The 27,487-nt window shown below is 41.2% G+C and overlaps 2 protein-coding genes across 2 annotated transcripts in view; both read right to left on the reverse strand.

Annotated features, from left to right (window-relative positions):
• Positions 1-391: 391 nt before the first annotated feature.
• pecam1b (platelet and endothelial cell adhesion molecule 1b) lies at positions 392-17,554 on the reverse strand. Its single transcript, XM_085777751.1, has 14 exons — positions 17,457-17,554; positions 17,310-17,345; positions 13,099-13,395; positions 12,657-12,938; positions 12,301-12,570; positions 11,583-11,855; positions 9,952-10,230; positions 9,364-9,639; positions 8,338-8,439; positions 4,486-4,539; positions 3,640-3,729; positions 3,049-3,105; positions 1,853-1,875; positions 392-622 (listed from the first exon to the last, which is right to left on the reverse strand). Exons 1-14 carry the CDS (start codon positions 17,497-17,499, stop codon positions 521-523), a joined length of 2,184 nt encoding a protein of 727 aa, XP_085633877.1. The 5' UTR covers positions 17,500-17,554; the 3' UTR covers positions 392-520.
• A 6,685-nt stretch (positions 17,555-24,239) lies between these two features.
• Positions 24,240-27,487, reverse strand: part of rptor (regulatory associated protein of MTOR, complex 1) — an 81,822-nt gene continuing 78,574 nt past the window's right edge. Inside the window, exons 24-27 of the mRNA XM_085778365.1 lie at positions 26,568-26,654; positions 26,364-26,480; positions 25,940-26,069; positions 24,240-24,336 (exon numbers count right to left, since the gene is read on the reverse strand). Of these exons, the coding sequence (XP_085634491.1) occupies positions 24,268-24,336; positions 25,940-26,069; positions 26,364-26,480; positions 26,568-26,654 (403 nt within the window). The 3' untranslated portion in view covers positions 24,240-24,267. The remainder of the gene's footprint in view (positions 24,337-25,939; positions 26,070-26,363; positions 26,481-26,567; positions 26,655-27,487) is intronic.

Raw genomic sequence — 27,487 nt, forward strand, 5'->3', positions numbered from 1 at the left:
TTTTTTCCATGTGTGACAGAGGCTGAATGTAAGTCTGAACAACCACCAGGAAAACAATGTGTGTATGCGTGTGTGTGTGTTATCATATAAAATATCTGATTAAAGTTTGTAAAATTGTGTAATTTACTTTTTGAACCATTTCACATTCTTATCCCTACATAATCATATAACCATAAATATAAAGAGATTACAGTATCAGTGTGTTTTTAAAGGTGTCTATGCAAAGGAGAAATAGACTCACTTTACAAAGTACGAGTGACAACTGACAGCAGATGTTCCTGATGTTGGTGATAGCTGAGTTATTTCTGCTTTTGTAATGAGCCAGCATCATGTCATCTGTATTTGACCAGTTATCTGTCAGACTGAGAAAAGGGCACCAACAACAACATGGTGAAGATATGCGAGATGCCTTTATTAGGACATAAATATTCATCACAAACTCAAGACTCAGTTATTTCACTAATTTAGAGCTGATATTGAAAGATGAGAAAGCATGGATAAAAGATGGCAGCGGGGATCACTAATCGACTGGAACTGGCAGGTCCTGATAGTTGTTGACCTCTGGGAGGTGGTGAACTGTCTCAGGTCTGTCCCCGTTGAGCTCGGCATACTCCACTGAACCCTGCTGACACAGAAAGCACCGGCATTAAACTCTGTCACGGCTGACTCATTTATGATCCTTAAAGACACAACACAAAGCCGTTCACACTTACGCACACACCAGTGCTGTTGCTAAGTACTAGGATGATATTAATAAAGATCTCATACTCTGGTCCTGGTTTGGGTGATTAATTGGTGTCTTGTATACCCCATGCGGGTTGGGCATACGCCCATATATGCATCAATTAATTCATTCTGATTTTAAGTTGTGTTCTCATCCATCTCCCTTATGTCATAGTCCCTCATCACCTAGTAACACATGCCTTATAAAGAATGCTCTGTTTTCCGATAACACAAGCTGAAATTCTCAGAACATCCGTGGAACCTCAGGAACAGACAAACAAAGCCACTGTCATAATCACCTTCATAATCCGTCATAAAGGCTGCTGAATGTTTTGATCATGATGTCACATCCTTATAGCTTTTCTTTTGTTTTTCAAATTCCTCTCTTTAACTGCCTGGAGCACCATATAGGGACAAACATGAAGGCTTGCTAGTGGAGGACAGTATGCAGACTGAGATGGGCTTGGAGTTAATTTGACTGGGCCACAGTGCTGATCTGACTGGAGGACAGGGAAGGAAACCTTGGCCCAAATGCCTTTGTTCTTGTCCGGAAACTTTGACGGCAATCTCCCTCTCACTCTGTATTATTGGAGTGGGGCTGAGTATGACCTCGAGGCAGCCAGAGCAGGGACATGAGAATACTCTCAGTTATTCAGAATATAAATAGTTGAGTCACTGTTACAGTTAGGGGGAAAAAAGACTGTGATATCAACTAAATTCAAAAGAAAATTTCGGTCTGCTTGGATCTGTCCTACTCCCTTAAAAATTGCAATTTATACAGGTACTGTGTTATGAATATGATGGAAATGAACGGGTCTCCATTGATATTTAGTATACTATAGAACCTGTACATGTCTTTATATTGAACTTATGCAAAAGCGCAAATGCATTATAATTCATAATAGCTCAAGTCTTGGTTCCAGCCCCCTAACCCTGCAAAGATATATGGTATAGAGTAGGTGGATGGATATAATCATTTTACAAACACAGCATATGTTTATACTGTGTATGAATGACATAGGTAGCTTAAAGTTATAGTAAAGCAAAAAAGGCACAGTGGTATACTCATACTGTAGAAATAGTAAAGAGAAGTATAAACATGAGTGTAATTGTGCAATTGATTACTCACATAGTCATGATGACCAGCAGCACCTAAAGGAAAGAGCATCATACATGACATGAGAGTTGGTCGGGGGTGTAGTATCATGAGTCACTGGTTGACCTCAGAGTTATTCATTAGTCATTATGATAACATTGCTGCCCTTGGTGACTCACCTGTTCTTCCTCTAAAGAGAAAGGCCTTTGTTTCAACCACAGCCACTTAGTTCAGTCCCTGTCATGTATATCAACATTCCCTGTCGTTCCATTGAACCCTGGATCCTTCTGTCACTGCTGCGCAGGAAACTTAAGGAATCTGATGTAGGCCTTCTGCATGTTAGACACATTCAGCAACTGGCTGCTGCTCTAATAACAGGAAGTTCTTGGCTGCAGTTACAGGATGTGGTCACGGTTCTGTAGTTTTCCATTAGTAATTCATGTTTGATTTCCAGCTCATCTTGGAAATGATCATTAGTAAGATCTGGAAGTGTCTCTACTACCATCAAATGTTACCACTTGGAGGCAGTGTGACAAGTTACGTAAAAACAAAAAAATGATATACAGTTATGGAGCAAACAGTTCCCTCATGCAGCAGACACAGAGCAATATTAACATCCTATCATGTTTCTGATCACTTTCATGAATCCACTTGTCTCTGCTCTACCTACTATTAAGACCAGTTGCTAAACTCTTCAGTACATGAGGAAATATGGACAGGGACCTAATGCACAGCTGCCTGATGTGGCTATATGAACAAGATGTTTGCAGTGCACAAAGGAGGAAAAGTTGGTGATATTTCACTTTTTTTGTTTGTTTCCATGCATGTAGAACAAGTCTTCTGAATACCTCAGGTTTGCTGAAACAGTTCATTTATGTCCCAGCTTAAATCATAATTACTTGTTGCAGCTAACCAAATGACATATATGTAACACCTTTTTAATCCTGTGCCTTCTTGCCATATTTGCATTTGCTTTTTGATTAAGCCTTTTATCACTGTGGAATTCTCAGGAATCTTGATTTGATTCGATTAATTTATGAATATATTATTTATATATACTGTATATATTCATATTATTTTGAAATGCTATTTTAATGTCACCTCAATGCTCTATTCTTAATGTATTTAAATGCCTCAGTTATTATTTGTCATGCAATTACAGGTAGCCTTCAAATCAGTTGTTTCTATAGAAATATTAATCGGTGCAGTTTTAATGTTGTGACACTCACCATGCGGAAGATTTTTGAGCTCGCTGTACACTGTGTCTGTGCCTTTTCTCAGTGGGACTGTTAATGTAAAGAGCAACACATTAGCCTGCTTCACATCAAAAGACATGGGTTTAGTAGATAGAGTCTGTTTGATCTGGGATGAGGAAAAATCCTAAAAATAGGCGGTTTGTGTCACATTGTCTGACTACCATCTCCCGCCCACTGGGACGTTGAGCACATGATGATAAAGACAAGGCGGCCAACACTGGTACTGCCAGTTGGTTCAACCCTTCCTGTTTATAAGATCTACCATGGATTTGGAAATCCCAGTAGTTAGCTCTTTACAACAACTTGGAAATATATTAATTATGGGTAATTAGGCTCCTCCCAGGAAGCCCTGGATTGTCTTATCACTTCAATAGGAATGTGGTGGTCAAAGCAGAGAAAATGGTTTGGTGTGGTTTGAGACAGTGGGGGAGAAGATTCAGAATGGCTAGAAAACAGAGAGTGAAAAATGTATGAAGGAAATTGAGTTTAAAGGTGGAGTTACTGAACAGGCAGAAAAAGATAGGAAACACATTTTGGTTGTGTATCTGAGTATAAATTGTTTACCTCTGGCAGCATCAGTAGGCTGAGGATGCACCACCTCTGTGTACTCCACATCAGGCTCACTGGACACCACACTGCTCACCTCATCATTGGCTGCATGAGCACATGATAAAAGAAATTCCCTTTAAACACGTTAAACCATCTGATTAACACCAAAGATGCAACAAAACCAAAATCATCTACCAAATACCACAAATTGTCGGAGAATGATCAGGCACGTTTGACATGTTGCAGTGCTATCAAAGGTGAACATTAAAGGTCCAGTGTGTAATAATTGGCAGGGTTTATTGGCAAAATCTGAATATACTGTACAGTAGCTGTAAGTGTATAATCACTATAAAATAAAATTTATTTGGTCTTTGTAGCCTTATAATTCTTCTATTAGCAAGGGTCTTGCTTTAGAGAGTGTTGCCATCTTGTGCCGCCATGTTTGTACGGCAGCCCACACGAAAAATCCAGCCAGCCAGAGAGCACGTTTCAAGAGTTTCATGTAAATAAAACACAGACGAAGAAGGCGGAAAGAAGGAGTGGGAATCAGCAGACATTGTAAAATGGTTTAGATCTTCACCTCATCGCTCCATGCTCCTGAAATACTCCCAGTTGTGGTAATCAAGTTTTTAGTCCCCGGAGGCCACCGTCACTGTGCCGACGGGAGGGGTAGTGCAAGAGAGCGAGTGAGCACAGAAATCTACAATCTGCTAGATATCATGGTTTTACCACCATTTTACCCACTGGACCTTTAAAGGTCTCTAGGATTTTCATCCACGAAGCTATAGTTAGGCAGCCATCCCACAATATTTTTTAGTGTAAGCAGTGATGGTAAACTGATTACAAGTAGCTACTGCTCACCTGCTTCAGGTGGTCGCTCACTCCACACACTGACTGCAGTCCGGACTGCCTTTACTATGAGACACAGAAAGACAGACATCAAGTCAGACGACCAAACCAAGACTCTGATCAAGTCCTAGAAAATCTGCACCAGTACAGATCACAACAATCTACCTCTAAGGAGCTATTTGTGAGTTGTTGCAATTGATACAGCTTGTATTAACATGAACAGCTGTTATACTTACCAGTCTAGGAGAGACGTAGCAAGTTCTGCATCAAACTTCATTCCTTTACTCACCAACATCTTCAGCGGTAGAAAGCAATGTAAACATTACTCTTGTATTGCCTTTATTTATTTTCATTACACCAGCTAGCCATCATCCAACTAGACTGTCTTGTCACAATACAGAGTCACCATAGAGTCCAGTCTACCCTGACAAAGCAGTGCTGTGAAGCTGCACTCTGACCTCATGTCATGTTGCAGCTCTGGGTGGGACACATGAGTAAACAGCTGTTAATGCTTACACTGGCTAGGCAGCAATAGCAAAACTTGCAAATAGCTCCTTTAATTGAAGTACTTAACAGTAAAATATTGACAATTACAGAACCAGAGGCATATCTCTGGCTATTTAGGTGTAAAACACTTCATTTTCTGACAAATATAGTTCTTTGCTCTCTTGCTGAGGGTTAGAGGAGAAAAGTGATAGCTTCCAAACAAGCTATCAACTGGTTAGCTTAGCCTAGTATAAAGACCACCAAAATGGAAAAAGTTAGCCTGCCTAGCCTATTTTGATAATTGCCATGTTTTAAACTGTTTTCAGAATAAAGTGTCAAAATAACCGAGCTGGACTTTTAGACATTGTTGCAGTTTTCATACAGCTACAGGTTGAGTCCAGGGTGAATGTTTTCCTCTAACTCTCAGCAAGGAAGTTAGTAATAAATAATAAAAAAAAAATTACATGAGCAAAACAAGATACTAAGGTTAAATTTTGTTATAAAAGCAAAGGGAAGATGAGTTAAACTATAAAAGCAAAGGAAAGATGAGTTAAACTTTTCTTTTGGACATCTGTACCATTTGGCTTTCAGTGGAGGCTTTGTCATTAAACCAATAATGAGGAGCACATTTCAATTCTTCATCTGGTACACACAGAAACCTTCCACTGCCTCGTGCACAAGAGGTTGTTAATTGAGCAACTGCTACACAATAAGTTCTGGCAAAAACAACTTCCCATTTGATAATGTAATCTCAAACAGCTCAATTAAATCTCATGTGATTAATTTCCTCCACCTGCTGCATGCATTTAAACTTGTTTGGCCTCGAACAAAATAAGTTCCACCCCCACCAACACCACCAGTTTTATCAACACTGACCGCCTCAACCTGCTTTGTGCCAGCAGAGGAAGTTTCTTGCAGCCTCCATTGTTTCAACTTTTTAAGGAAGTCTCTGTTGTGCATTCCATTTCAAGGAAATGAATCAACTTCATATTATGCTGGTGTTCTTCTCTTGTGACTGCAGCACGGCGGGTTGCACCAATCAAAACAATCTTTTAAATGAAACAAAAAATCCTTAACATGTTCTTTGGATTTGTCATGTTTTTGCATTAGAAATGTTTTTTTGTTTTTTTGTTTTTTACTACAAAAGGATTTAGAATAAGAGGCAAAAACTGCAGTAGAATGAATGGTAGTGACACATTTCTAAATAAAACCAACATCTTTATTCTACAAGTGCCGACTCCAGTCAGTCAAGGGATCAACCAAAAATATATACACACATTTCCTGTGATGGTGATAAAATGTTTACAAGTTAATCTGTCACCAACCCTCCTTTGTACATGCACATGAGACAAACAGAGCAGCTGCAACATAAAACAACATGCAATCACAGAGACATAGGTGGCAAAGATAGTAATGTTAAGTGTAAATTAAAGGTCATCTAGATTGCAGGAGGAGGGGAGAGGGAGCAGCGGGTCCTGGTTAATATCTCATCTTAAAAAGACCCCTCCTTTTCACTCATCAGTGATCACAAACTGTTTCTTTCTTTTCTTTCCACTTTTGTGCTCAAAGTCTTTTCTTAGACCTTCTTTTTCTTTTGAATTCAATTCAAGTCCCTCCCACTGCGGGGCATCTCTACACTGTGGCTGGGGGGCTGTAGCTGCTCCATTTGCTGATGTCAGTGTGAAGCGACGCCACGCTATTTCCTGTCCCATTGGTCACTCTCCCCTCCATGCCATCAAAAAGTGACGCTGCGCCTGGAAGAAGATGATAATGGGCGCTCTAAGCAGTTTGCAACAGTTGACAATCAATGCCGTGTACTATGATTTAACCACTGAAGCATCTTTTATGTTGGAGTTTACTTTACTTCCTATAGTAACTGTATTCTAACAAAATTCTACTGTTCCTACCTCTATAATCTCTAGACAACACATACATGCAGAGAAGACAGAGATGACAAAGACACCATGGTCACACACATTGTGCATGCATGTAAACTTGAATAGGATATCTACAACATCATGGACAGTTACAAAGCCACATCACCACCACTTGAGTTCTGCATGCATAGTATAACATAGATGATGGGATGGCAAGGAAACATGCAATGACTGTTGAGGCGTTAGATGATGGATGAATGGCTGGTAATAATGACAACGACAGTGGTACACTGAAGAAAAGTAAAACCAAGCTACCTGTGGCTGTGTTAAAAACCTGAGTCATGTCACTGTCATAAGAGCCAAGGATGGCTTCCTGGGAAATGGTGAAAATAACGTCAGCAGCAGTGAAGCCAAGGAAAGAGCTACTAAATGCCTAAAGGCAACCGATTTCTACTTTCATTGGTGCATAAGTGCCACTTGTAGATTCATGAAATAGCATGAAGCCATTGATGGGAATGTAGCTCATGTGCACGGCATACGAACAAACAAGGTAGGCTACCTGCTCATCAAACCATTGCTCTGTTGTGCCACTTGTGGTTAAAAGCTCATATTGGTACCTTTAAAGTCTAGTAACGCTTTCTTTTTGTGTACATACGTATATTCAATGTACAGATATAGTAACTGACACACGTACACCCTACACATTACTGTAGGCCTAAAACTTGTAACAATTAGGCTATTGCATTATGTAACTAACTCATCTAATTTGTGGTAGTATATTACTAGTGTGTACCATATTCAGCATACCAAAGACAACAGTTCTATTTCTATCAAACTCATTTTTTTTTTAAATTTTGATTTGATATCTGTTACTGTCCATTGTTTCGTTTTCGTATTCGTCTGTCTGTTTCTTCTTTTACAGGCTCGGAGCAGCCACATCCTGGAATCTTTCATTACTGTCAGGTTGCCAGGCAACCAGTATGAGAAAGACATATTTCAGTAGCTGACTCTCAAACTGTCAGTGTCAGACCTTTCCTAAACCAACCAGAAATGATGAGTCTCTCGAGTAAGCTGATCTTCATATCACGCAAATGTTCAAGTAATTACCGCCTGGAGGGCACACATTCATTATAAAAACCTAAATAAGGTTGTCGTGATATGAAGTCTGCGTGCTTGTTCTGGTACAAACACGCAAAACAGCCAGAGTGGTTCTTATAAGTCATTAAATAAGAGAGAGAGAAAATAGGCCTAAACCATCAGCCATCTAAGCCATCCGATAAAAGATCTACACTGTCACTAACTTCTTCAGAACTTCTGTCACATTCAGAGGAAGCAAGTAATCGAGCCAACTCACACTGACAATTCAGCATCTGCTTCTTTTTTACCTATAATTAGAGAGGAGAGGTGAGAGGAGCAGGAGGGGGTAGGCAGCAGAAGGTTTTCATACATAGTTAGACAAAGGACGCCTGAGTTGTTGCTGGAGGACTATAAGTCTCTCTACCTCTTCTGGATTTGAAGTACAGCACGCACATCACCACCAGCACCGACGCCACCAGCAGACACGACCCCACGATCAGAGCTTTCTTCCACAGGGCCAGGTGTACTGTGGAGGCACAAGCAGAGACAAAGACGGGAGGGACAGTCAGAGACAAAAGTTTGGTGGGGGTCAAAGGTCAAAGGTTACAGTGACCTTACAAAACACGATTTTTGCATTCAGAAAGCAATTTTGCCATAATTCAAGGGAATGCCTTCACATTTTTACACAAATTTACACTTGGACAAAATGATTAGACATCAAATCTGTTGAGACTCAAGTAAAGCAAAACACAGAAGCATAAAAACCTCCTGGAAGATACGAGAGGGTACGACGAACAGATTCAGACAATGCAGATGTGTCCATGTAGGAGCAAAATACTTCAGCTTGAGTGAAAAAATCATGTCAATCTCAAGGCTGTTGTTTCATTTCGAAAGGTTCATGTGAGTGAAATGGAAGTATCTGAGCAGCAGTCATGATAAGACCTGGTCATGTTCTCTGATGATAAGGAGAGGAACTTCACTGCTGACTGTTTGTCTCCTTTAACATAGGAAACACTGGACTTTCCTTTTAAAAGGAAAGGAGAAAATACTGTCCCACAATCCCTTGCTGCACCAACATTTCCAATAACAACTGTAGTTTTCCCACAGCAGACCTATCTGATGTAAGATGTTTCAGTTAGGGTTAGGGTTAGTCATCACGAACAACATGCATCGTCTTAATTATCATCATAACAATATGAATACATCTTTTTTTTAGTACCGCACTCACAAATTTTCTCAGTTTAGCAAGTGTATAAAAAAAAAGTCAAATCTCTATATAGCTGAATATAATTCACTGAACATTTAGTTTCATATTCTTGTTTTAGAAAATAGCCAAAGCTCAGTGTCAAATGAATAAAGTGTAAAAATGTATCTATACATATATATATACATACATTTTTAATGAATATTCGTATATTGCATGCATGTGGTTCCTACAGAGAAGCCTCACCCTCTATTGTGACCTTATTGCTGATGACGTTGTTGGCATTGTTGAGGGCTTTACAGTAGTATGTGCCGCTGTGCGCTTTGGACAGATTGGGGACCAGGAAGTTTGTGTTGTTCTGTTGAGAGATGTTGGTAAACAGCGGCGACTCAATGCCGACACGGTACAGGAGAAAGGTGACCGGCGGTGTGCCTTTAGTGCCACATATCAGGTAGAGGTCCTCTCCCTCAGAGATGTCTGATAAGGTGGGGATGACAGTCAGAGTGGTCTGGCTCAGAGGCTCTAAGAGAGGGAATGATGGAGGAAGAGGATGAGATTAGTTTAGTAGCCAAGGTTTCATTGTGTCACAAAACATAACAACTCAATCAGATTCAGTCACTTCAGGAAAATGTCAATTTGAGCATTAACAGGTCTATGACAACTGTACAAACTGGCTGTAATTGCTCCTAGCATTTTGTAAGGCTGATATGGCCCAAAACTATTGACATAATGTATGACGTAATGTGGAGTTATTGAACTGTAATGAGACTAATTTAAAAAATCTACCAGTGTTAAATGGATAAAAATCGACCAGTTTTAAATGGATAAACATACCTATGACATCAGCGATGACTCTCTCACTGTGCACGCTGTGCTTCTGATTATTCTCAGCCTTGCACACAAAGGCGTTTATCTCCTCTGGATTGTGTATGGTGACTGTGAACACAGCCTTCTCATTGGGCAGCCTGATGGTTTGTGTGCCCAGGTCGTCGTTAAACTTCATCAAGGTGTAGTTGATGGGCAAGCTGCCATTGTCCGAGTGACAGTGGATCTTCATGGATTGTCCCAGGATGGCTTTGCCCTCCACTGAGATCTTTGGACGAGACACAGAAACTAAAAAAAAACAGAAGAACAAAACACACTAAGTTCCTGTGTACCTCAGCATGGCATACTGAAGTCTATTTTACAGTACGTACATGCTCTTCTGCTGGGCAGTGGTGAGTTGAAAAGTATAGTGACAATAAGGAATAATGGAGTATATAGAGTATATATGATGTAAAGTGCACTGAAATATCAAAGTATAAACGCTGCAAGATTATGTTGTAACCACACATATTCTTTCTCAGAGAAACCAAACCCTGCTGATGGGTGGGACGAAGCTGAGAGCAGTGACTGCTTTGTTGTGACATCACAAAGTTACAGAAGGCCGAATGGCTGATTTTATGGTTCCGTTTCTGAATACGGGCTGTGTTAATTCCTCTGTGAACTAAGGCTTCAATACTTTCATAAACACAGACCTGCATTATAATCAGAGGAGACGCAGATCTTTTATAATATGGAACCCTGAAGCTTTATGAATCAACTCGATATGAAGCTTTTACTAAGGCAGACAACACATATATTGGCACTATAAACAGTGCAGTGGGTGCAGATTGCAGCAAACAGAGAGCAATTTTCATGCTGCAGTCCACACACAATACACAGCATTGCAAGGCAACACATTGGTTCTTGATGTTCTCCCCCTGTAAATATTCACAAAATTGAGTATGTTGTTGAATTTACTTTGAACTGACCAACATATGGTGCACTTCATGAAGTCTCCACCATCTGCCCTCAGTTCAACTTCTTTGCTTGTTAATTCTCAGCACAAACTATAGTCAGTCTATTGATCAAATAAAAAATATAACCAGTCCACGCAGCTACTCTGCTTGTAAGTAGCCCATTAATAATAAGAAGAATAAGAGTACAATAATGGTAATAAAATACAACTAGTGTTGTCATCCTTAACGTTCTTGCATTGCTGTGTGCGTACAAACTGTTTAGCCAGCAGCTGCTCATACTCACTCATACTCATTCTCACATGTTGCCCATCTTTACTGTGTAACAATTCTCACTAGAACAACATAATACAACACTTGAAATAAAAATCCATGGAATAAAAAGAAAATATGTAGAGGTGATCTAACACTTTAAATACTGATGATACTGATTTCTTTGTCTTTGAGAAGAAAATCAGTTTTATGGAGCGGTCTAACATGGTTTATGACGGTTTACTGATCATATTCTTTGTGTGTGTGTGCGTGCAGTTGATAATTTGCCAACCAGCAACACATTTAATCCTTAAGCTCTTGTTTATTCTTAAGTGTGCCATTGTGACATCTATGACACAGGTGTATTCAAACATGTAAGATTGACATAACACATCTCTGTCATGTAACAAAATCCATTGATTTCAGAAGGCTTACCTTTAGGTCTTACAGTCAGGGTTTGACTGTGTTTTATGATGCCCTTGGCTTGAGCTACACAGGTATAGTTGAACTCTGTAAACGGAGCCCGGCCAGAAAAAACTCCGGAAAGCGCAGGGCTACCTGACAGGTTGCTGTTTCGGGGCTCCAGAGTGTAAATCACCTTCTGAATTCTTTCAGAAGCAATGCTCCCACTCCGGCAGGATATTGTCATAGATTCACCTTGAAAGACCTCAGCAGGAGACATGGTGAGATTTGGTGCTGAAAATAGCTCTGTGGACAGATTTAAAAAGATCAAATAAGCACCACAAAATCATTATCAACACTGATATTGCTATATATGCTGATTTGTATGAGGATCTAAATTGGCATGAAAATGTGTTTTGTGAATAAAAAGCTTCAAACTGTTTTGTCCAAGTTAATCTAACTAATTATATCCTCCACTTTTTGCTAGCTACAGTGCTTAGTATAAGTTACATCTCCAGCATGCAATGCTAATCAGCCAAACACATACCACTGTAGCATCACTGTTAAAACAATGCTAAAAAGGTGAGCTAGCTTTGTGTGAAATTAACTAATGAAGGATAAATATTATTCATATTTGGATAAAACCTTTCACTTTTTTTCCACCTTAGATGTAGTTTCCATGAAAGCAGAGACAACAGTAGTCACTATTCATCATGTGAACCAGGAGGCACTTCTCCTTTCCTCTACTCACCAGTCACTGAAATCATTTCTACGGTGACTTTGTCAACTTGACCAATCTTTTGTCTGCACTCAAAGTCCCGGGCGTCCTTTGCCAGTATAATCATGCTGTGGTTAACGTTGTTGTTTCCCATATTAAGAAGCTTGGTCCCATGGCTGAGAACTAGGGAGGGTGCTGTAGAGCTGCCCACATAGCCACTGGTGGTGCACAAGATGTTTAGATGATCTCCTTCATAGATGTTGGTGCTGGGGTCAATCTTCAAAACTGGTGCAGGGAAACGCTCTAAGGAGACAAAACCAGTGAAGAAAAAGTCCTGAGAACAGTGCAACATTTTTTAAGAGGCATAAGAATTACAAAACACCACTTGCCTGTAACTGTCACATTGATAGAGTCGCTGTTTTCAGACTTGAGTGTTTCTCCGTTTGAAGTTGTGACAGTGTAGGTACAATGAATTCTGTGGGTGCCACCGTTGAAGCCAAACTTGGCATCGGGTTTTAAGTCGTCCTTTTGCTCCGGAAAATGTCGGAAGTCGTTGTCGAAGAAGTAGTAATGAATTTTGCCTTTCTCGCCGGGCGCTGAACATCTGGCATACACCTCCTCTGTTTCACTGACCTCATGCTTGTTAAGGCGAAGAACTGGTTTTGCCATGCCTGGAAACCCAAGAGTTGAGAAACGAGCTCAGATACTGGTGGAAGAACCATCTCCATTGTTATTGCTACAATAATATGATTTAAATCCAAAATTATCCAAATGCACCTGAACCTCTAATATTAAAAAAAATGATAATACTGTGTTCAAAAACATACCAACCTGTGACTTTGAGTGTTTCAGGTTTACTGCGCTGTTGTCGGCCCTTGATGTTGATCTGACACCAATATGTCCCAGTGTCAGAGACTCTGGTGTCAGGCAGCGCGTACAGCAGATCCTCCGAGGTGCTGGAGTTCTTGGTGTGGATCTGGTCATAGTCCTTGTATATAGCGTACTCACGGTTCAACACCCCCTGCCCTGAGATGCTGACTGTGGCCTGACACCTCAGAGTCACGTTGGTACCTCGAGACACATCACCACCAGGCTCAATGGACAAGACAATATCTCTAATTATGAAAGCTAGGGAGAGAAGTAAGAAAAAAAAAGATTAGAAATGCTGTATAAAATACTCTATGGAGCTGACGCTTGTTTTGAAAGAGAAACAACCAATGAGAAAATTGCAACATGCTGTCTGACCAATAGTGTCACTCACTCACTCAACCTTTTTTGTCTGCTTCTTCTGGTTGGATGATTACAAAATGTTGTAGACTCTTGTAGCTATTAAACATTTAAATTTTCCTGAAATTAGATACATCGAGAGTAGCCTACATGCCTAAATATTTTCCATTTAACAAAACTTTGAATAATATGAATAATATTTATTATAATATTGTGTGGATGTGGGACTAAGTTAAAAAAGTAGGTAAAAAGTAAGTGAGTTTTCTTGACATCTCTATAAAGTCTGTTTCACCTTGAAATGTTGCGCTAACGTGCTAGAATGGAATGTCATCAGACTCTTGTTAGCATCCTCTCATGTCAGACTCATACTAGAAACAATGCTTCTATTGTTCTCTAATTTCTCTTATTTCTGGATCCTCCTCTTCTCCTGAGTAAACTTTTCAGTCGAATCACGCTTATATTTCAGGATATTTTAATTCTCAGCCTCTGGTGTCACTTGAAACCAGAGTGTAGAGCGCATTGGAGAAACTTTCAAAAGTGCCAGTTCAGTTTTTGGCAGTGTGGCAGGAAGACAAAGCATCTGCACGAGTACGTCAGGCCTCCCCACCACATCATCCATATGGTCAGGCACTAAAGGCAACAGGCTGCTGTTGTGACTAAGAGTGGGATTGTTGTGAGGAAGTAAACAAAGCTGAAGAACAAGGCAGGGAAAGCACTTTGTTAGACAAACGGGCCCCACAGGGGACCCATCAGGATTTCAGAGCCCACACAACATCATCCAGCAGGAGCTGCAGAGCTGACGGGGAAACAAATCAGCCTCTTGGTTTGCATGTTGATTTGGGTACGATTTCTTCATTTCTTCAAGTATTTACATTTTCTACTATAAAATAAGATTTGAATCCACTATATTACAGAGGGAAGTTATGGGATTTTAATCATCAGCTATAATTACCATTCAGTAAAATGCATTGTCCCCAAAGATTTCAAACACAACCCTTTTGGCTTATTCCAAAAAAAAAAGCAGGAGTATCCACCAAGGAGACCCACAAGACAGTTACAAACTCCTCAAAAAAAATTGAGGAGTTGCCCTGTAACCCTGTAATAATACCAATTGGTTTGTATTTTATGTCGTTGGAAAGCCTGATTAGTCACCTTTACAACGAGGTACAACATGTAAGGATCTTGCATCCATGGAATGAGCGACACAGCTAAACGTGTGGGTAGCGCACAAATAATTAAGTGCAATATTCTCCTGTTGGTATTCACTCTTGTTCTGAGCTGCTTGGTGATTGGATGATTGCACACACCCACAGTAATAAGGAAAAAAACAACACATTACACACTTACACACTTACACTTTGAGACTGTCAAATGAATAAAGTGCAGCTAGGCCCCAAGTGTATATATTGATACTCCAATTTGTGAAAATCACGCTTTTATACCTGGCCTAAATGATATTGCTTTCTCTGCTTGGAAACAGAAAGGCATTAATAACATAAATGATTTGACTATTGGGGGAAAATTTGCCTCATTTACACAGCTACAAGCCAAATATGGAATACCTGCCTCAAGTTTTTTCAGGTATTTACAGATTAGAGATTTTGTGATTTTTTTTTTTTTTTTTTTACCAAACTTTTAAGTTTTGAATATACTCTCGAGACAGTTTTCTATCGAATGCTTCATGATGGAGCTCCGATGAATACGGAGGTTTAAAAAGGCATGGGCAGACGAGTTGAATATGGAAAGAAACTATGAAATTTGGGTAGAATGTCTATAAAATGTACAAAAGTGTTCAGTTAACACCGGACACAACCTAATACAATTTAAAGCACGCCACAGACTCACAGGAAAAGCTACACAAATTTTATCCTGATGTCCCACCAATATGTAACCGATGTAAATCCATGATAGGTACTCCAGCACATTCTTTCTGGGCATGTAGCAAACTTCATTCAAATACTCAAGTGTATTTTTCAGTGTTTTTCTGAGGTTCTAAGAACCTGGTACCCAACCCCTCTGGTTGCCATCCTGGGGGCCACAAGTGTCCTTTCATCTGTCAATAAATTTGAATTTGAAAATTTGGATTGAATTTTGAAATTTTGGTGATTGCAAAAAAGCTGATTTTATGTGTGTGGAAAATGGACGCCTTATGGCTGGGACTGTCAAACACTTTACATCTGGAGAAACTGAGATTCTGCAAAGAAGACAGAGGAGATACTGGGCTACTGAGGAGGTATTGAATTACCTTAAAAATGGGAGCCCATAGACACTGGCTATTGTATAAAACCTCACAGTGCGAACGAGTATATGATTTTATATATATCTACCTACTTAATTTATTTTTTCTGCTCTTATATGTTTTTGTTTGTAGTAGGCTATTCATCTAATAATGGCCATTAAATATCGTTGTAATACAAGATGTGCTGTGTTCTGCTTGTTATGTGTTCTTTTTTTCCATGTATTTCTCTCTCTCTCTCTCTCTTTTTCTCTTTATTTTATTTTTCTCTTGAAAATCAAGAAACATGTTTCTAAAAAAAAAAAAAGAAAAAAAAAGAATAAAGTGCAAATACAACAACCACAATAGCATGGTTCCTCCTCCTCATGCCGGTCACCGGCCTGGCCACATTTTGCTGTGGGTTGACAGCCCATTCCTTAACCAGGAGTTGCTGAACCAGCGTGGTTGTGTTGGTATAGCATGCACATCACCCAAGCTCATCCCACAAGTGTTTGGTTTGGTTGAGATCTGGACCCATAACAGACCACTCATACACCAGTGACTGACACACACCTGGCAGCACTTGAATCTCAAAACTATGTATGGATCTTCCACATGAGGTCCCCGACAGTGTAAAAGGAATAAAGTGTAAAAAAAAAAATTGCCAATATGTGTTGTTTTGCAATCATCCAATCAACCAAGCAACTCAGAACCAAAGTGAATACCAACGGGGGATCATTGCAGGGGGGTCTGGCACATTTATTTGTCTGTTTAGTTAACAGTAACAGCTATAGGCGTAAAGATGTGTGAGGAGATCATTTTCCAGTGGTAACCCCCCACACCCCGATTTATCAGAAAATTTCAGAACTTTCTTCACCTTAAAAAGTAACATCAGAACAAAAATGCATCACCAACTTACAATTCTGACATGTGCTCACAAAGCTCTTAAAAATGTACACTACTATTTTTACTTTATTTATTTATTTTACCTCTCTGTCTGCTGGAAAGGTTAGCTTTACAGTACATCTCAGTGGTGATACAATTTCATTTAATGAAGTTGATTTTCTTTCTGTTTTCCTTAAACCCCTTTCAGATGATTTTATTCTAAAAATCTGAGAGCAGATCGTAGAGTAAATCACTCATTTGAGAAGCAGCCAGAAATATAACAAAAGCCACTCAGGCACTCCAACAACGACCTCCACCGCCAGTCTACACCTGATAAGTTGGCCCCAACTCAAGCAAAACCTCCGTCCTCATACAGCTGATCTGAACTGACTCATGCCTTCCATCACCAACAGGGAGGCGTGTGACTTTTCCTGCCACAACCTTTCCACCACAGCAGACACCAATGGTGAGAAAGCTCCGATAACGACAGTACTGTTTCCATTTGTCTTTTACTGGCCAACAGCTGCTTGAAAAATCTGATACTTTACTCATATTGAAAGTAAAGCAATGATGTCTGACTCCCCTGCAACCAGTGACCACTGTGGACCACTGTGGAAGATTTTCAATAAACTGTCTGATATAATTCTAAATTCATTGTATACTGTAGATGATTTTACACTGATCCATGTATACTGCAGAACATAACTCTACTTACGTGGAATTGTGTCCACTGCGATCCCTGGATGGAAGTCTTGGGACAAGATAAGAAAACACCAGATTAGAGACTAGAGATCTACTCATCTCCCAAAAAGACGAAATCCACGAGTCCCTGCAGAAGGAAGTCAAAGGTCATGGGGCTTACAGCGCGACAGGAGCACGGAGGTGAGCAGTAGCAGGAGGCCCATCCTGTCCGAGGAACACCGAGGCTCCCGATGCCGCTGGCTGTCCTGGAGGTGGACTGATTCGTGAGCGGTCTGGATGAAGCAGATCTGGGTGTGCTGGGTGGGAACAGACACCGAGGTGGTGCTTTACCTCAGCCAGTCAGTGGTTATCACCCCGAGCAGCCGTCGGCTTGGCTTAATTTGACAGGAAGTGAGTGTTGTTTCCTCAGGATGTTCATGCCGCCCGGTCCTTTGCCATTGTGGAATGTTCTCCTCTCATCTGTGTGTGTGTGTGTGTCTGTGAAATGGTAGTCACAATAATACTGTAGCGCTTGGGGTGCAGTAATCAGGCCTTTGACCTCTGCTTCTGGCTGGTGGCACAGGTAGAGAGAAAAAAAAAACAAGACAGGCACAGAACAATCTCTGCAGCGGAGCACATTTCCTGAGGTGAAGACTCAGTTTATCTCACAGCTACTGAAAACTGTGTCCACTCAACCTGGCTCTAAAAGGACAGGTAGGTGGAACTACCATCACAGGACACACTTTCCATCATGACTCACATATGTATACTCTTGTTAAACCACTGGGACACTGACCTTTGACCCTGGTTAGTCATATACTGTAATATACTGTACGAACTCATGAATTTCAATTCCTGTGTTGCTGAGGTAATCCTGTCAGCCAAACCTCTACACTAAAATATATAAATAAATCCATACGTTAAAGGGATCGTTCAACATTTTGGCAAATTGGCCCATTGGCATAATCCCTAGGTATGCCATAGTTTTAGGAGTAGGTTTGTTACCTTTAATTGTTGGTGCAAGAACGGCGGAGCAGAGCCGCAAGCTGCTCAGATCTACGGAGGCTCATGGGATTTCTTGGTTTCCCTCATCGAACTCAACAAATGAAAATACACAATCCAAAAACTCTAAAACGCTCTGGTGGACAAGTTGTGACCTGCACATTCACCACACTATGAGATAATAACGGAACTTTACAAGACAGAGTTGTTTCTGAGGTAAATGCAGAGACTTCTTGCTGAAAAACGGCCTCCGGCGGTAACGCGCATCAGTGGTTTAGCATGAATTTACCTCAAAAACAACTCCATCTCATTGGTTGGATTGTGTATTTGATGAGTTTGATGAGGGAATCCAAGAAATCCCATTAGACTCTGTAGTGTAGCTCTGAGCAGCTCGCGGCTCTGCTCCGCCGTTCTAAAAATAGCTTGCACTAACAATTAAAGGTAACGAACCTATTGCTATGACTATAGGGATTATGGCAATGGGCCAATTTGCCAAAATGTTGAACTATCCCTTTAAGAGTGATTAAATTGATAAATAGAATATTTTATAGCATATCAGTGATTAAATATTTGTGCTGTATCTTCACCAAAGAATTTGGCTCTTACAGATGTAAAGATTAGATATGAAACCTTAAAGAAATTGTAACAGGCAGCAGAAGGGACCAACACAATAAGGTTAGGTGGTCATAATATTATACCTGATTGCTGTATGTGTTTATACATATAATCTTACATCATACACATATATTGCATCTATCCGAAAGCCTGTGGATTGGCATGTTTACTATGGGTATTCCATATATGGACATAACATAAAAACCTATGAATTTATATGATATTGTATATGGAGGTGATCAACCTGTGGCACTGCTGAAGCGTTTCCTGAAGCCCAGGTTGCTTTGATAGTGACCGTCAGCTCATCTGTGTTGCTGGGTTGGGTGTTTCTCATCTTCCTCTTAGTCACAGGAACACCATGGTCAGCAAACCAAGCAGCAGCAGTTTTGGCACTGTGGGTCGGTGCCAAGTCCTGCTAGAAGAGGAAATGGCAGCTCACCAACAGACAGAAACATGAAGGTCTCTAACATCCTCAAATTTAGTCTTGATAAAATATAGTGGACCAACACCAGCAGGTGACACAGCACCTTGGACACTAGACCTCATCATCTTGGATTGTGAGCTTCTCCACTCCTCCAGACTCTAGGACATTGTTTTTTTTTTGTTCCAAATGAAATGATCTGAAAAGAGGACTCTGGACCACCGAGCAACAGTCTCATTCTTCGTCTCCTCAGTCCAGGTGAGATGCTTCTGATGTTGTGTCTGGTCCAGGGATATCAGGGATGTAACAGTTGTAGCCCACTTCCCTGAAGATGTGAATCCTGATGAACTGACTTCAGCTTCAGTCCACTCCTTGTGAAGTTCTCCAAAGTTCTTAAATTGGCTTTGATTGATGACCTCCTCGTGGCTGCAGTCTTCCCTGTTGTTAATGCACCTTTTTTTTTAACCACATTAAAGTACCTCAAGCCACCAGCCTCTATGGCTTACCACCCCTGTGGAGGGTGGTGATGATCGTCTTCGGGACAACTGCCAACTCAGCAGTCGTCCCTCTTGGTGTGCCTGCATGTTCTGAACAGCGCTGTTAACAGCTGGAAACAGTCGTCTTCATCCTGCTGTTCACATTCTGACATCATGAGACCAAGACCACACCTGTATAACAGTCCATCAACAGCAGCTGGACATGTGGAGGCTTCAGACGATGGGATGCCCTCAGAGGGAAGTTTCCACTGAGCTCAAAGTGTCATCAGCAGGTTGGACAGAGACGCAGATGGACTGAAGAGTCACAGAAAGACAGACAAGTGGACGACAACTTATTGACATTATTGATGGACATGTTTTGTTGTGGTGTACCCATCACTATTGGTAGCTCTGGTTTCAATACATTGTCAGAGATGAAGAAATGACCATTCCATACTTCTACTTGCCAGACTTTCATGATATATCAACTTTTTACATTTTCCATAAATTTCAGCCAAAAGTCAAATATCCTTAACTTTTTGTGAGTACTGTATGTAGGCTACATTATGTCATAGAGTAGGCTATTACAGTTCTGTATGATACAACATTGGATGTAAATTGAACAAAATTGAGATTTTATTCAGTTTAGATTCATACATTTTGTGAAATATGTTGAATATTTCCCTCTAATTTCAGTTGTTGTTAAGAGCACATGATAATTTGACATATAAACAATAAGGTTGTAGTGTTGTAGTAACCCTAACCCCTTGGGACCTCATTTTCAAGGTCTTGGTCTCAGTCCAGAGCTGGATTTTTTTCTCAAGACTAGTCAAGACCACAGCTGCAGTGACATTTTCTTTTTGACCGCAAAGTCTCTCTGTCACTCACTCAACAGTGGCAGGAGACTTCAGCAGGTTCTGTGCTGTGTTCTTCTGTTCAATCTAAACTTTGTTTACATTAAATATGGTTTAGATTTTATATAAAAAGATTGTTTATTTTTAGCTGAGGAATAATGTAAATATCAAGCTACTTGATTATTATGTACTGAATACAGTAATGGTTTGAAAATGGTCTCGCATTGGTTTGGTCTTGACTCGGTCTTGGGCTAGGTGGTCTTGACAACAACACTACAATGAGGTGTTGTCAGTGGCTTCTGGCCATACTGCTTTTGAAGAAACAGTTTTTCATTGATACTGGTTCAACATTTATATTTCTAATTTAGTTCAAAACAAAATGAAATATTCTGAAAAAAGTCAAATAAAAGTGAAAAGACTGATGTGTAAGTTTCAGAGTTCAGACTGATGGATGAAGTCACAGCAACGTTTCCATTGAGAATCACAGAGGCAGAGAGAGTTCAGTGTTGTATTTGGTTTATTTCACTGATTTCATCTGCTGTCTTATAAACCACGGTCAGCAAAGCAATCTAAAGTCACAGAGACAAACCTGATTGTTTTCATTTTTCCTCTCTTACTACTTTGTTAAAGTCTCTTCTTTTTCTCCAGATCTAAAATCTTAAAACTCAAAGAAGGATACTTATGAGTGAATGTGTGTCTGAGCAAAGGCCTGACAGCCAAACCGTTGGTTTTGGCTGAGTCAATGATGAGCCAGTGAAGCAGTTGAGGCCTGCTTAACCACAGAGTGCTCAGTGATGGGAGGGATGGTGGGGGGCCGCTCACACAGCCTGTGGGTGTGTGTGTGCATGTGTGTATGTGTGTGTGTGTGTGCTCCCAGTTCACTTTGCTTTGAGTCCACTAGTCCACTCCTACTGGGAAAAGCAAAGCTCAGGACGTCTGGTGCAGAGGAATGAGGAGGGTTCCGAAGGAAAGAAAGGAGGGGGCGGTTGTTAGGCTAGTTGGCATGGGGGGGGGGGGGCGTGGCAGGAAAGACTTAAGTGCAGTGAGTGATAAGGTGTGTGTGTGTGTGTTTGTGTGAGGGTAAGGCTGTCCCCACTCTTCTCTTCCTGCCACCTTACTGAGGCCAAGGCAAACAAAATGCCAGCAGAATTAAAAACATAAAATTACAAAACAGGAAAAAAAAGATTAAAAAAGCTAAATAAGCAAAGCTGCAGCCCCAGAGAAGAGGCACATCCATGGTAATACTGCACAAAACAAGGAAAAATAACTTCTAAATAAGTGGGGCGTCTTCACTAAACAGCACCAAAATGACATTAAAGTCGACAGCAGCCGCTCGACGGCGGCTTGTGAGGTGGCTTCTGACAAAACCTGTGTGAGATATAGGACGCTGACTGAAACAGTGAGCGGCACATTTCATACCTCTGTCTTTGTTCAAGGAATTCAAACCAAACCAAAATAAAAGTCAAAGACGGGGAGGGGGGGAAAAAAGAAAAGAAAGCTCACAGAGGGTTTTCTGTGTAGAGTAGACTGTGGGCCGGCAGCTGTCTCTCTGTGTAACCAATCACATGACCTGAAAGTTCTGAACCTACAGTGCTGCGTGCTCCGACAGCATCCTGACCTCCAAGAGGAAAGACGCCTCCTAAGTGTGTTGGACGAGCTGTCGCCGTCAACTTCAGTTTGTCTTACAGAAAAAAAAAGATCATCCAACACACACAGGCTGAAATAAATAATTAATAGGTTTTTTTGGAACCATTGTGTCCCTTTGATTTGAATGTAGTGAGTGGCAGAATTCAATTCATAAGTGTCCTGTCACTGAAACACACCTTTCTCTTAAAGGGATAGTTCAACATTTTGGCAAATTGCCCCATTGCCATAATCTCTATAGTTTTAGCAGTAGGTTTGTTACCTTTAATTGTCGGTGCAAGCTATTTTAAAAACGGCGGAGCAGAGCCGCAAGCTGCTCAGAGCTACACTACGGAGGCTAATGGGATTTCTTGGTTTCCCTCATCAAACTCATCAAATCCACAATCCACAGAGTTTGTCCACGCTCTGGTGGACAAGTTGTGACCTGCACATTCACCACGCTTTGAGATAATAACAGAACGTTACGAGACAGAGTTGTTTTAGAGGTAAATTCATGCAAAACCTGCCCCCGTTTTTCGGCAAGCAGTCTCTACATTTGCCTCAAAAACGTAACGTTCTGTTATTATCTCATAGCGTGGTGAATGTGCAGGTCACAACTTGTTTTGGAGTTGTTGGATTGTGTATTTAATGAGGGAATCCAAGAAATGCCATGAGCCTCCGTAGTGTAGCTCTGAGCAGCTCGTGGCTCTGCTCCGCCGTTCTAAAAATAGCTTGCACCGACTATTAAAGGTAATAGACCTACTGCTAAAACTATAGGGATTATGGCAATGGGCCAATTTGCCAAAACGTTGAACTATCCCTTTAAGTACATAAAAAGAAACAAAGGTGTGTGTGTGTGTGTGTGGCACCTTGGAGCACTGCAGGTCAGATCTTTGACCATCCTCAGCTGCTGATGACATGCTATGCTGCTGTCGCCTTCAAACTGAGGCTGACGTTTCTCTTGGCAACGGGGGAGGAGCTTGAGGCTGAATCATGGGAGTTTTTTATTGCTTTGCAGGGCAGGCAGGTGCTGCAGGCTCCCTGTAGGACTGGATGCTTCGTTTCTATCAATCTACACCTCCTCTCACTGTGCTAGATATAAGGGTGTGCGTCATACTGGAGGGGTAACGGACGCTTTCCCTTGTTACAAGCGATCTTTTAAAAAAAACAAATAAACCAACAGAAACACTCCTCTGAGCCACAACAACAGGGGCTTTGCGTGGAGAATATGATTATTGTTTGGCACGCTGGGGGTCGGGGGGGCGGGGGGGAAGCAAGAGGGAGACGTTCTAGCATGAGAGCAGGCATCTTTCTGGGCATCAAGTCCAAGGCTATGAAGACCCACTGTGGGGGCACAGCTGTGCTATAATTTAACACACATACAAACACACGCATCATGTCCGCCCGGTCGACGTGTCGGGCAGGAGCGAGCACAGTCCAACGCCGCCCGACAAACGTCTTGCCGGGTAGCAAAACTCTGTGTCCTTTGGCTGAGAGTCGGCCGTTAAAACGAACTGATAAACACACCAGGGTCCAGTGGAGGGTGAGTCCGTGTTTCCTGCACCAGTGAGTGTGTTTTCCTCTGAGAGACCCCCCCCTCTCTTGCGAGATCTGTTTCCGGGGGGGGCCACAGTTCATTCAGGTAGTGATGCTTACTGTGCGGAGAGGAGGAGGAGCCCTGGTGATGGCTGGGTACCACGTCTTTAAAATAGAACCTCTCTTCTTCTATATATGCTATTTAAATATACACACTCCTCCGCACAGCCAAGTCTACAATCATTAGCTTCATAATAAGAATATGATTAAACAATGAGAATAATAATAATAATATATAGTCGTTCATAGCAGTTTTTGTCAGCAGCCATCACTATAACATTCAGGGTGGTAATTGCATATGTACAACAAAAAAAGTCATTTACAACTCGGAGCTGGAGGCTCAGGGTCAGAAGTCATATGTGGTGGTTTTTGGGTGGGGGGAGGAGGGTGATGGATGCTGGTGTGTTATCTGAGTCTCTTCTCGGCTGAATAGATGGACATGTAGTAGTCGTTGCTGCCGACCGCCAGGTGAGGCTGCAGAGAGACAGGGAGAGAGGACGGGGTTCACATTGTGAGAGAGGGAGGGGGTCTGCTGTGAGATTCCTGTTCACAATATTATGCAGCATGTTGTATTAATGTTATCACCTTACAGGCCTGCTGATGGAACTATTTAAATAAAGCTTGTACTAACTTCATGGGCAGTGGGAAAAACAATGTTTCATCAAAGACCAGATCGTCTAACTTTCCACCGTTCATCCTAAAGTGTTTTTCCTTATAAATACTACACATTATGAATTCAGTTCAATTCAATATACTTTAATGTCCCTGTGGGATAATGTGTTTTGGACTCTGTCTGTCTCTATCAAAACACATGCCCTCATTGTGGAAACATGATGACCCCCACATAGCTACATATTGCATGACCCACACAATTAATGTATATTGTATATTGTATATAATGATGTATAAAATAACATATTGCACAACCATTGTAGCCTATGAACTCCCTTCCTCATCCCTTGTTGCATTTAGTGACTCTTTACCACCTGCTCTGCTTCTTTTTCCCACATGACCATGAAGCAGAAAGTGTAAACAGCATGCATGGATTGTGGGAAACGTAGGAAATTGGTACTATGAAAGCCTATGAAACCTCAAACAGCTGCAGACATGAAATGTCCGCTCTGCTCACTGTACGCCCGACTCTGTGGAGGCCTTCACGTGGACTGATTTGATAAATATGGACATATTTTACATGTTTACATGAAGAAGATGATTCGTGCAGCTTTCAAAGGTTGTTTCTCATGAGCATTTCCATTTTCACTCCACTACATTACAGAGAAGTTTAGTTACTTGTTACACCTCAACATCTACATCACAGATTCAGTGTAGTGCCTAGTGATGTTAAAGGGATAGTTCAACATTTTGGCAAATATCCCTATACTTAGCAGTAGTTACCTTTAATTGTCGGTGCAAGCTATTTTTAGAACGTCAGAGCTGAGCCGTGAGCTGCTCAAAGCTACGCTACTGAGGCTAATGGGATTTCTTGGTTTTCCTCATCAAACTCATCAAATACACAATCCAACAACTCCAAAACGCTCTGGTGGACAAGTTGTGACCTGCACATTCACCACGCTATGAGATAATAACGGAACGTTATGAGACAGCATTGTTTTTGAGGTAAATTCATGCAAAAGTGTTGATGCGCGTTCCCGTCGGGGGCAGTTTTTCAGCAAGCAGTCTCTGCATTTGCCTCAAAAACGACTTGTCCACGAGAGCGTTTTGGAGTTGTTGGATTGTGCATTTGATGAGTTTGATGAGGGAAACCAAGAAATTCCATTAGCCTCGGTAGCGTAGCTCTGAGCAGCTCGCAGCTCTGCTCTGCTGATCTAAAAATAGCTTGCGCCAACAATTAAAGGTAACAAACCTACTCCTACAACTATAGGGATTATGGCAATGGGCCAATTTGCCAAAATGTTGAACTATCCCTTTCAACACAGAACATGATCAACTTATAAAATATCACACATCATTACAGATTTAACTATATTCATTGTTATTATTACAAAATGTTTGACATCTTCAGCCGTGCATATAAACGTGAGTGAATTCTATAGTAAAGCTTGTAAAGTTTGTTTACCCAGTTAGGATGGAAGGCTAAACAGCTGATGGCCCCAATCCTCTGTCCCATGAAGCCATCGTAGTACTTAATGTTGCTGATCACGTCGCCGTTGGCGTTGTAGACAGCTATGAACTGGTTCATCGATCCACTGGAGGAAAAACAACCATGAGAGAAGAAGAGGAGAGAGTTCTGACTGGAGGTTGAAATGAAGTCATGGCGTTTCCCTCGTGGTGAATTCTGACCTCACGGTTGGACATCAGGAGCATTGCTATGTTCTATGTTCTTCTGTCTGGATCATATGTATATAAATAAATCATCTTCCACATGTCATTTCAAATGTTAACACAGGAAATCAATATCTCTGCTCACATGGGAAACAATGGAGGATTTTATCTTGAAGTTAATAAAAGTTGATGATCTTTATCCACACAGACAAACTCACCAGGCGAACAGGTTGGCCTGTGGATGGATGTCCAGGGCCGTTAACCCTTTCACCGTCTGCAGCACGTTGACGGAGTCCGGTGCCCGAGGTTCGAAGAATCGAACGTCTCCATTGACACTGGTGGAGAGCATCAAAGTAAATAAGGTGGGAAAACCAAAACCAGACAGAGTTACATAATGCAGCTGAGGAGAGTAGAGTGTGTACCTGACACTGATGATGTGTCCGTCTGTCTCCTTCTGTAGATGAGCTTTGACCACCCAGGCTCCGTGCTCCCTGTAGGTCATCACCCGACTGGAGAGACACACAACAAATACAGAGTGTGACGCTGTGAACATCAAAACTACAGCACAGTGGGAAAAAAGAGTACTCCATTATAATAGAATACATCCCATCCAGAAACAGGACAACAACTTAAAAAGTGTAAAAACATAATGCTGTCATTAGATACTAGTTAAGTTAAAGGGATACTTCACCCCAAATCGATAATTCACCAATCATCTACTCACCGTCATGCCAAGGAAGGGTTTGGAAAACTTTCTGAGTTATCAAAACGCTTTTGGAGTTCCAGGGTCGGTCCGGCTGGCAACGGATTTTCATATAATGGCGGTGGATAGAGTTCACTTTTGAATCGTCCAAAACACACACTATGAAACATCCAAATACCTCCATACTGCTCGTCTGTACTGACCCAAGTGTCCTGAAGCCGCCACATGAAAAAGTTGTTCAGAAAAAAATTAATGTGATCTCTGTTTTTAGCCTTGTTGTAGCAGTAGCTCAGTCTCTGTGCGAGATGCGCAATATTTGCTGTGAGATGTTTGTTGGATGTATGATGTAAATATGGAAAAACAACTCGCACCAAATCTCGCGCATCTCGCGCAGCCACTGAGCTACTACTACAACAAGGCTAAAAACAGAGATCACATTAATTCTTTCCGAACAACTTTTTCATGCCGCAGCTTCAGGACACTTGGGTCAGTACAGACGAGCAGTATTTGATGTTTCATAGTGTGTGTTTTGGACGATTCAAAAGTGAACTCTATCCACCGCCATCCATCCATCCATCCATTGTCCGCCGCTTATCCGAGTCCGGGTCGCGGGGGCAGCAGTCGGAGCAGGGAACCCCA

This window comes from Trachurus japonicus, chromosome 1, assembly GCF_045865225.1.
Source record: "Trachurus japonicus isolate A0001 chromosome 1, Traja_1.0".
Taxonomy (NCBI): domain Eukaryota; kingdom Metazoa; phylum Chordata; class Actinopteri; order Carangiformes; family Carangidae; genus Trachurus; species Trachurus japonicus.

Coding starts and splice junctions, on each gene's coding strand:
- pecam1b (XM_085777751.1), bottom strand. CDS start 17,499: ATGGGCCTCCTGCTACTGCTCACCTCCGTGCTCCTGTCGCGCT. Junction 12,939..13,098: donor TGAAACACTCAAAGTCACAG/GTTGGTATGTTT, acceptor TTGGGTTTCCAG/GCATGGCAAAACCAGTTCTT. Junction 8,440..9,363: donor CAATAAGGTCACAATAGAGG/GTGAGGCTTCTC, acceptor GTGCCTCCACAG/TACACCTGGCCCTGTGGAAG.